General features: G+C 41.1%; 1 protein-coding gene across 1 annotated transcript; it reads left to right on the top strand.

Moving 5' to 3' along the window:
* The first annotated feature begins 38 nt into the window (after positions 1-38).
* On the top strand, positions 39-11,137 carry LOC111979952 (NEDD4 family-interacting protein 1-like). Its single transcript, XM_024010647.2, is given in 10 exon segments — positions 39-45; positions 280-300; positions 7,103-7,158; positions 7,368-7,455; positions 7,733-7,863; positions 8,707-8,794; positions 9,007-9,017; positions 9,019-9,132; positions 9,429-9,495; positions 10,145-11,137. Coding segments are annotated over 10 exon segments (687 nt in total). The 3' UTR covers positions 10,249-11,137.
* The last annotated feature ends 489 nt before the right edge of the window (positions 11,138-11,626 follow it).

The raw sequence follows: 11,626 nt of genomic DNA, 5'->3' as shown, positions 1-11,626 counted from the left end.
TATTGCCACTCTAAGCCAAAATGTACAATAACTGGAATATGGATGGTTATTATTTTACTGTCAATGCCTGTGTTTTTGTGGGGGCAGTAGAGTAAAGAGCGGATGCGTGACCTAGTTTTGGAGTATTGACGTAACAAGCTCGCAGAGAAAGAGGGGAGGGACTTGAGCAGATAGCGTCCCAATAGTTTTTTGTTTCCGTTATTCTTTCTGTATTGAATACATTGACAATCGCTTGTTTAAATTCAAAGATTTGAGTCTGTACATATTAGTATTGCTGAGCCGTGTGCTCGATATCAGCAGGTGAGTTTGTTTCAGCTAGCAAGCATTACCTAACTGTGGTTTGTTTACTAAGAAACACTGGTAATGGGTTGGATCTAGGCCTCATTGTTTTGTGATGGCACCATGACTGCAACGTCAGTTTACAAGTTAATATCAACACGTCATGATGCTTTATAGCTAAATTAAAATGCTAGTCATTTTTGTTGGTTAGTAATACATTTTATTTAACTTGGTCAATATTTGTAGTTGATGTTTTGCCTTGCTAACTACTGTACACACTCGCTTCTCCAACCCTGTCCTTGGAAAGCTAACGTAAACTCACCCCATTCCGTACAAATGTGCGCAACCGCAACATTCAAACGAGGCTACAAAGAAAACTAATGGGACTGTGTTGACTTCAACATCGGGGTGTGAACTAGGTTTCTATTCAAGCGTTGATCGACATGGTAATGGATCTATAGTATTGGAGAAAAGTTGAAAAAACGGACCCTCCGTTACATCGTGACGTGTCATGTCATAAAGTACAGCACGCATAAAGCAACTATTTCTGTCTTACAATCTCTCTCCACTTGGTGTAGCACTTCTCTCATCGTTTAAAAACAAGAAATGGACAGTGACAGGGGTAAGGGGGGGATACCTAGTCATTTTTTGCGTCATCATTGCATGCGATCATCATTCTCAAAGCCGCTGTTTACTTCTAAGATCACTTTAGCACCGCCCTAAAAACCCGATTCAAATTCGACACAAATCTTCAAATAGGTATGTAATGACACATTATATAAACTCTTTATAGTGTTTTATTTACATTTTAGATGCAATAAGGTGATAAGTTGGACAGATCGAGTGAAAAAAAGCTATTTTCCCACACAACATCTCTCCTTCTCACGCATTAGCTTCGCTTCTCCACCCGCCATTTTTAAAAAGACCCGTCAGGGCTCATTGCCTGCTTGAATTATGCAGAAACTGCCAGCGTTTAGGTCATATAATTGATCATGTTGGAAAGGGGAGAAATTGTGCTTTACAATGGTATTGACATTACAGTTGATCCTGAAGTATTAGGTTTTTGGGGCACTAAAATAAGGGCAATTGTACGGACCAAGGCGATGTACGAGTTTACGTGAGTTTACGTTACCCTCCTGTAGGTTTTCGCTCCAACTCCAGTTGTAACTAACCTGGTTTATTTTGTCAACCAGTTCCTTATTAGAATCAGGTGTGCTAGATTATGGTTGGAGAGCCCTGCACTAGCTAGCTACTCAATAGGCGATTAACCTCAACTCCACGATTTACGATGGAGTTGAGCAGCGACTAGTGTGTGCTGACAGAACTGGAGCGCAGACATCGCATAACAATACGTTTTTATCAAAAACGACTCATTTCGGCACGTAAAAAGAACCCAATATTACACATGACGTTCTGTGTAATTGCTGGTTAGGGGTTACTCTTTAAGTGCAGAAATCCGTTGTTCGTTTATGAGAAAAACTTAATTATATGTGACCTCGGAGCTCAAATCCGCCGACACTAGTCGCCGCTCAACTCCATCCTAAATCGTGATGTTGAGATTTAGTCAGCTAGTGTAACAGATGTCCCACGAAGACAAGACTGGTCTCGGCACCAGTCTAACTATGTAATCGTATTTTGTAAGTCTCTTGTGTTGTGTTTTTAAAGAAATAACTACTCAGCCAGCGACCACAGTTAATTGGTGTTTCTTCTGACAGTGGCTGTAGATTCGTGATTCATGCTTGAATGTAAATATCAGACTGGGTATTTTGTAATCAAACATAATAATGACAAAAATAGTATAAAATACAATACATGTAAGTATCTGACGATTGACACAAGGAAGCACATTAGATGTGCAGGACAACATTACATTAAGTGTACAAAACATTAGAAACACCTTCCTAATATTGAGTTGCTCCCCTTTTTCCCTTAGAACTGCTTCAGTTCGTCGGGGCATGGACTCTACAAGGTGTCAAAAGCTTTCCACAGGGATGCTGTCCTATGTTGACTCCAATGCTTCCCACAGTTGGCTGGATGTCCTTTGGGTGGTGAACCATTCTTAATAAACACAGGGAACTTGAGCGTGAAAAACCCAGCAGCGTTTCAGTTCTTGACACACTCAAACCGGTGCACCTGGCACCTACTGCCATAACCCATTCAAAGGCACTTAAATCTTTTGTCTTACCGATTCACCCTCTGAATGGCACATATAGACAATCCATGTCTCAGTTGTCTCAAGGCTTACAAATCCTTCTTTAAACTGTCTTCTACCCTTCATCTAAACTGATTGAAGTGGATTTAACAAGTAAATCAATAAGGGATCATAGCTTTCACCTGGATTTACCTGGTCAGTCTGTCATGGAAAGACCAAGTGTACCTAATGTTTTGTACACTCAGTCTATGTTGATGGCTGTTGTCGTAACGTTGTATTGTTTAATGTGACGACTGCTGCTCATCGAATGATTAATGGTTTACAATTACGTGATTAAATGAATCAGGTAATTATTAACAAATTAACCTGGAGCACCATGCAAAAGTTTTGGCTTTATTGAGTTTCTATTTCCCAAATGAACTCAAAGAATATCAGAATATCGATTATTATTTTTTTTTTACAACAGTCGCTAATTAATTAAGTTTCTCTACAGTCTCATTCTGAATGTCGCATAATCCGGGAATCTGCACAAACCCGAGTCCCACTAAATAAGTTCGTTCCACACCAATTGAGTTGATTATTTATTTACTAACAAGCTAAAATGATAATATAAGATACACAAACACATAGTCTAGGCTATTGATTAGAACTTAGTATAATGAAACAGGTCCCTAGCGGGCCAACAGAATATGACACATGTTACACAAAATGGGGATTTCAAAAGCGGGAGTAAGAGAACGAGAGAAAAGCACACTTGGGTACGTTTGTCAACTATGCAATTTTGAACCCTAACCTTGCTCCCGAACTGCCGCTCTTATGGGTCAGAATATAATGATCTAATTACATGTTGAAGGTCTCCGATGGGGTGTCTCTTCGTGGACCTGGTTCCGACTTCTCTGATGACGGCACGTCTTCGGTTCGGTTACCGGGTGTAGCTCTGTTTGTCCTCACGATGTCAGTGTCCTTAAGGGTTCTTTGGAGGACAGCTAATCAGCTGTGTAGATGTAGCTTGCACTTGCTAGCTAATTTGTCCTATTTAGCTAGCTTGCTGTTGCTAGCTAATTTGTCCTGGGATATAAACATTGAGTTGTTATTTTACCTGAAATGCACAAGGTCGTCTACTCCGACAATTAATCCACACATAAAACGGTCAACCGAATCTAGTCATCCTCCTTCCAGGCTTTTTCTTCTCTGGACTTTATATTGCGATTGGCAAGTTTCATAAATTAGGTGCATTACCGCCACTGACCTCGTTCGTCTTTTGTCACCCACGTGGGTATAACCAATGAGGAAATGGCACATGGGTACCTGCTTCTATAAACCAATGAGGAGATGAGAGAGGCAGGACTTCCAGCACGATCTGTGTCACAAATAGAACTGACTTCTATTTTAGCCTTTGGTAACGCAGACGCTAGTTGGCGCGCGCAATAATTGAATTATATAGATTTTTAAATTTATTTTGCAACGCACGCGACGCAAGCGGTGTAGTCAGGGTATTAGTCTGCTATGTTAATTCTTAACTCGCATGTTTTATACCCTTGGGTCAGAAATGGGCGTTTCCGGCTTTAGGGCAAGTTCTCTGGGCGTAACTAGTTACTCAGATCCAATTTAGACAACTATCACATTTCGTCTTTACAAAAACATTCTCTTTGATCTGGAAATTTTCCACACAACGTACAGTATGCAAACATCAAGTACATAGTGTGAAAACTCTTCAAGTTACAATGTTTTCATTGTAATGTTGTCATTTAACTTTTAATAACATAACAAAAACGACATTCATTTTCATGTTCCATCTATCGTCACTACTACCATTTTGATTGACGAAACATATTGTCCTAAAGTCCATTTATTGTATGTTACTGTTCAGAGGTAGATTCTCCATAGGCCCATCATACATTCCATTCCATTCCATACTGAGAGGACAAAAGGGATTTTTTTCTGCTGCCTTAAGATTTACAATGGGCGGGAGTTGTCAAACATATTGTCCTAAAGTCCATTTATTGTATGTTACTGTTCAGAGGTAGATTCTCCATAGGCCCATCATACATTCCATTCCATTCCATACTGAGAGGACAAAAGGGATTTTTTTCTGCTGCCTTAAGATTTACAATGGGCGGGAGTTGTCATAAACCCCCCCCCCCTGCCTCCATACCTCTCGATCTCTCCCCCGCTGGTGGGTGTGAGAGATATCTCTGTAGGATTATGGTCCACGGTAACCTGACCCGAACAGGCAAGTCATGACACTGTAGATCCGTGATTCGTCTGTTAGCATGGGAATAACTGAATTAGCAGGGGCTAATGCGATTGTTACAATTTAAAGCATGCTAGCTAACTCGCTCTTACAGCAATAACATACAAAATCACATCCCAGGAAGCCCCCAATATCTAACAGGTACCGTACACACACCATATATACTGAACAAAAATAATCTGTCAATTGAAATACATTTAAGTCTAATCTATGGACTGGGAATGCAGATATGCATCTGTTGGTCACAGATACCTTCAAAGAAATGGGCCTCACTATGGGCCTCAGGATCTCATCATGGTATTTCTGTGCATTCAAATTGCGATTGATAACATGCAATTGGGTTGGTTGTCCATAGCCTATGCCTGCCCATACATATATACACACAAAAAAGTATGTGGACATGCCTTCAAATTAGTGGATTCGGGTATTTCAGCCACACCCATTACTGACAGGTGTATAAAAAGCACACAGCCATGAAATCTCCATAGACAAACATTGGCAGTATAATTGGCCTTACTGAAGAGCTATGACTTTCAATGTGTCACCGTCATAGGATGCCACCTTTCCAACAAGTCAGTTTGTAAAATTTCTGCCCTGCTAGATCTGCCCGGTCAACTGTAAATGCTGTTTTTGTGAACTGGAAACGTCTAGGAGCAACAACAGCTCAGCCGCAAATTGGGAGGCTACAGAAGCTCACAGAACGGGACCGCCGACTGCTGAAGCGCGTAGAGCGTATTAATTGTCTGACCTTGGTTGCAACACGCACTACCGAGTTCCAAACTGCCTCCGGAAGCAATGTCAGCATAAGAACTGTTCGTCTGGAGCTTCATGAAATGGCTTTCCATGGCCGAGCCGCCGCACACAAGCCTAAGATCACCATGCACAATGCCAAGCGTCGGTTGGCTGGAGTGGTGTAAAGCTCGCCGCCATTGGACTCTGGAACATTGGAAACGCACTCTGTGGAGTGATGAATCCCGCTTCACCATCTGGCAGTCTGACAGACAAATCTGGGTTTGGTGGATGCCAGGAGAACGCTACCTGCCCCAATTCATAGTGCCAACTGTAAAGTTTGGTCTGGGGCTGTTTTTCATAGTTCGGGCTATGCCCCTTAGTTCCAGTGTAGGGAAATCTTAACGCTACAGCATACGTTGTGGCAACAGTTTGGGGCAGGCCCTTTCCTGTTTCAGCATGACAATGCCCCCGTGCACAAAGCGAGGTCCATGCAGAAATGGTTTGTCTAGATTGGTGTGGAAGAACTTGACTGGCCTGCACAGAGCCCTGACCTCAACCCCATCAAACACCTTTGGGATGAATTGGAACGCCGACTGCGAGCCAGGCCTAATCGCCCAACATCAGTGCCCAACCTCACTAATGCTCTTGTGGCTGAATGGAATGCAATGTTCCAACATCTAGTGGAAAGCCTTCCCAGAAGAGTGGAGGCTATTATAGCAGCAAAGGGGGGACCGACTCCATGATTTTGGAATGAGATGTTCGACGAGCAGATGTCCACATACTTTTGGTCATTCCTTATGTTTCCAAAACCGTACCGCAAGTGATGGGTGTTAATGTTTTAGAGCGAGCACCAGGGCGCAAAATAAAAAGATGCCTTCATCAATAAGCGGTAACGGTAGTTGGTGTCTGTGAATGGACTAGGTAGCTAGGTGAAGTCTATTGAGGGCTAGTGCAATATTAGCCATGAATTTGATCCCTTTATCTCCCATTACAGCTAGGTTTAGTGTAAGTAGGAAACTGATGACTGCCCTTATCAACAATATTAGCTCATTATCACAAGTGACATTCTTTGGTGCGATTTCTACCATTTTATACAGTGTAGCTGACAGCTGGCCCCATCTATGGACTGTATTTCTCTGCCTGAACTCACCAATATTCTGGAGCCTAATCCTCTTGGAAGTTAGTAATGAGTTCACATGACAACTGATGGGCCTGCATACTGATACAAAATACTATAAACATTTATTGGGGGGTTGAAGAGGACAACAATCTCTGTTATACAACCAAAATGGAGAACAGTGGGTGTCTGCTTGCCATTTTGTTACATGAGTAGCTAGGTCATGTGAGGTCTGATCAAAGAGTAATGCTGAACCAGAGACGGAAGAGGAAGTAAAACATCCCACTTGCTCATGTTTTCTGGTTCAATGAAAGTCAATTAACTAAGCAGACCAGACCCAGCTGCTATTGCATTGGTGCTATGGGAGAACCACCCCGTTAAGCAGACCAGAACTTGAACATTTCTTCAATGATAAACAGCCTGAGTAAGACATTGTTATTTATCCACTATCTTTGGCTGAATCCTAGCGTGACCCTGTAAGAGGGAAAATGCCATCTCAACGTCGACCTTGTGCAGCGGGCAACCGTCCTATCTCATCTGACCACCGAACATTGGCCTTCATTTTCAGTTCATTTCCTGACGATTCTACATGCTGAATTGCCATCGTTCATTGACACCCAGCAGGTGATATATTGCACACGGCCGGTGTTCGTTATGGTGTGTCTTGTCCATAAGTCTGCTATAATATGGAGTCGCCTGACCCTGTAGCTTAGCTAGCTTGTTTTCCTTAGGCTACATCTCAATAGTGCTTGGACTGATTTCTTCTCTACGTCATGTTGACGTTTTCACGGTCATCTAGGCCTAACCAGTGTACTGACTCCTCCCCCATGCAGCTGCCCAATGAAGAGGAGCCAGAGGAGGCTCTCCAGGTGGCAGCCGATGCCCCACCCCCTTACAGCAGCATTGCAGAAGAAAATGCAGGTAAAAGCACAATACACACACACATCACAGTGCAGCACTATGGTTTGGCCTGGGAATCAATGTCCTTACCTTTACTCCAAGAGACATTGGACATTACACAGTCCAGAACTAGACTATGACCATCAAGTATCTTTGTTAGGACACAGAGGAGATATCCCTACTAGCGTTAGGTTTACCTATGCTGTTACAGCAATTAGCCCACCATTTGGGGATAGATATCACTGAAGTGTAACACAGCAGCTTATGCGCCGCAATTTCACTTATTTATCTCTCTTAGCTTATTTTGACAACAAAGAAAACGGGGGTTTCCCCAATCCACCATCATACAACGTGGCCACAACGCTCCCTTCCTATGACGAGGCGGAGAGAACCAAGGCGGAGGCTCATGTTCCCTTGGTGGCTGGAAGGGTGAGTGTCCCACCGTTACAAACTCCACGTAATCCTCCCTTGTGGTTTTGCCAGACTATATTATATATATATATATATATATTTTTTTAAAGGTGTGTCCGATCTCCCCAACCAACCTCACTTCTGTTTTGTGTACTGTTTACATTTAGAGCTGGAGGTAGGCTAGTTTCTGAATATAACACCATGAACCCCATTGCATCTAATTGCATATAATATCAAAGCAAACCTGTTTAACTATGGTTGTGTGCGTAGATATACTGTACTCAGTATAGTGTATTGAAATGGTGAGTCATACATTGTCGGCAGACACCCTAATAATCACTGTCAGATATTGAGACTGCTCATCTATGCCCTCTAGTGGGAAATGTTTTGCCATACCTTGTCATCCCATTTAAATGACTGGTCTGTGTTTCTTTGCCACATACTGCTTGCCTTGCGTACAGCACAGGGAACAACTGGGGACTTTTGATGAACTTTCTGTGCACTGGAGGTACAGTAATGGGGTGGAAGTGTGTGGAATGGAATAGTACCGTTAGGCAAAGATGTGGCAGCCATTTGCAGAGACCTGTCTGTCGAGACCTGTAGCGTATTAGTGGCGCATTTCCTGATGGCACATCAAATGTTATGTTATTCTTTCAACTAAATTGAAGCAGTTTTCCAGCTAAATGCCTTCTCCGTCCACGACATTAGAGAAATGTAAAGCGAAGGGTCAATGAAGAGAAGGAGTTGTACTTTGTAGCGTGAATGTTTCCTTTCTTGGTTGATATAGCCTTTTTAATAGGATTTCCATCATAAAATGACTTGATAATGATCTCTACCGTATGTTTATCTCTATCTCTGCAGGATGAAGACTTTGTAGCCAGGGATGACTTTGAGGATGCACAACAGCTGCGGATAGGGAACGATGGCATTTTCATGTTGACCTTTTTTAGTAAGTCACATCTTGAAGTAAAATCTTCTCCTTGGTTGGGACTGGGGTTGGTACACAACAGCGAAATGAAGAACAGTCATGTAATGTATTTATTTCACAATAAAAGTATTTGATGGATATTTGATGTGATCGTAGAATGTTATATTGTGAGGAGAAAGCCCATCCTAGTAGACCATATACACAGCCTCTTTCCCCCTCTTCCTCCACTTTAGTGGCATTCCTTTTTTAACTGGATCGGTTTCTTCCTGTCCTTCTGTCTGACCACCTCGGCAGCAGGCCGCTACGGGGCCATCTCTGGCTTCGGCCTGTCACTCATCAAGTGGATCCTCATTGTCCGGGTAAGATTTCCCTACCAACCCTCTCTGAGATGTAAAGGTGGTATACAAAGGTTTCCCTGATATTTATTTACAACAAATAAATACTTTATTAAAATGATATGTAATGATATTTTGGTCAGAGTAGATTGTGGTTCCTTAACATAAGAAGCATCTAGTGGCAGGGATCTGATGGCAAAGCACTTCAGTTTGGTGTAGGTTTCCCTTTTCCAGAGCCCAGATCACATTCATGGTTACTATGACCAGTCCACTTATCTTTTATGTTTGTGTGATTATTATTTATTTATTTTTCTCCCCAGTTCTCCACCTATTTCCCTGGGTACTTTGATGGGCAGTACTGGCTGTGGTGGGTGTTCCTGGTACTGGGTAAGTACAACCAGTTCTGTCTTTCTCATTTGTAGTACTAGACATGTAAATACAGAAACATTGTAGCATTGGTGTAAAGGTATCTATTCAATGGATAGTGTGCATAAATCCAATACATTATGACAGTGACCCTTATAGAAGAGTTAAAGCTGCGATATGTAACTTTTTGGGAGACTCACATAGAAATGTGTGTTATAGATACGTCATTCTCATTGAAAGCAAGTCAAAGAAGCGGCATATGTGTTCTATGTGCACTATTTCTATGCTTCTCGTTCTTAAGTTTTGTTTTTGCGTCTTTTACTTTTCAGTTTTGTACACCAGCTTCTAACAGCTAAATATACAATATTTTTGGTTCTGGAGAAGATATTTCACAGTGGTTTAGCTAGTACAATGGTTCTCTACACTGGCTGTGGTGGGTTTTGTCACAAACTGAAATTAGGCGAACTATTAGAATTTTATCAACCAGGAAATGGCAGAGCGATTTCGGCATAGTGCACCTTTAACACACACTATCTTGTTTGTGGTGCTGGGAGTTGGGAAGTGCTAACCCAAAAAACATTATTGAAAAAAGAAAAAGAACTACTGTTAAATCCTGCTAAAATAACAGTGACCCTTATTGCCCCAATCTACTGTATTCTCTGTCCTCCAGGATTCTTGCTCTTCCTCAGAGGATTCATCAACTACGCCAAGATCCGTAAAATGGCAGACTCGTTTTCTAGTCTCTCGCGAACCAGAGTCCTTTTCATCTACTAAAAGGGGAAATATGAGCTCTTCTTTAGAAAAGTTCGCTATCTGGCCTCAACTCCATCACGAAAAACAGAGAGGAAACACCTCTTGTTTTGCTGGCGATAAATTGGACAAAATCATTTCTGTCTCTTGATGTAAACTAGTGGAAGCTGACAATTCTGTAACTATTCAATCATTAGTGGTTTATTTCAAGTGCTGATTGCAATCAAGTCTGTGACGTATAAATAATGCTTAGACTAACCTGTACCCCCGCACATTGACTCGGTACCGGTACCCCCTGTATATAGCCTCAGTATAGTTATTTTATTGTTTTATTTTTTAATTATTATTTTTTACTTTAGTTTATTTAGTAAATATTTTCTTAACTGCATTGTTAAGGGCTTGTAAGTAAGCATTTCACGGTACGTCTACACCTGTTGTATTTGGCGCATGTGACAAAATAAAATTTGATTTGATTTATATAATTTGTATTATCTGTTTAACAATGGCATGTACTGTTCCTGTTAAACAATAGGGGGCAGTCTTTGTCTTTTTTCTGTCCTCTTTCAAAGTGTTTGATATGGAGACAGCTCGGCTCTATGCTGACCCTGTGGAACTACCCATGGAGTTATGTCTGAATAGGAGCATTGAGTGAAATCTATTGATGTTCTTGATGTGTATGATAATGATATTAAAGTTAGTCTTTTCAAGATGTAGCCTTCAATGTGGAGAAAACAGAATGATTTTGTATTCAAGCTTAATTTTTACTCTGGAAATCCTAGTCAATACAGTGGTAGAGGAATGCACTAGAACCTTGTAGCTAGGGTTTGTCAGTGCATTTCAGACATTTCAAGGAGAATCCCAGGCAAATTGGCTAAGATAACTGTTCATTTACACTGAACAAAAATATCTAAAAGCATCATACAACAATTATTTTTGTGAGTTACAGTTTGTGTAAGTAAATCAGTCAATTGAAATATATTCGTTAGACCCTAATCTATGGAATTCACATGACTCGGAATACAGATATGCATCTGTTGGTCACAGATACAGTACCAGTCAAAAGTTTGGACACCTACTCATTCAAGGGTTTTTCTTTATTTTGACTATTTTCTACATTGTAGAATAATCAAAACGAAGACATCAAAACGATTAAATAAAACATGGAATCATGTGAAACAGAAGTGTCAAAGATGTTTTTTCGCAAACATCCTTTCTGAATGTAAATGTAATCCTCAAAGTAATCATGTGTTTCAAAAGTATTTAATCTGATTACAATATTTTTGCAAGTAATGTAACTGATTACAGTTATCGTTTTTTTTTGTAATCCCTTACATGTAATTGACTACATGTAATCCGTTACTCCCCAACCCTGTGCACTAAGCAGCAAAATAACTATAATGGT

Source organism: Salvelinus sp. IW2-2015, linkage group LG20 (genome assembly GCF_002910315.2).
Source record: "Salvelinus sp. IW2-2015 linkage group LG20, ASM291031v2, whole genome shotgun sequence".
In the NCBI taxonomy this organism is placed as follows: Eukaryota; Metazoa; Chordata; class Actinopteri; order Salmoniformes; family Salmonidae; genus Salvelinus; species Salvelinus sp. IW2-2015.
Note: the sequence above shows the minus strand (reverse complement) of the source record. Positions and strands in the feature narration are given on the sequence as shown.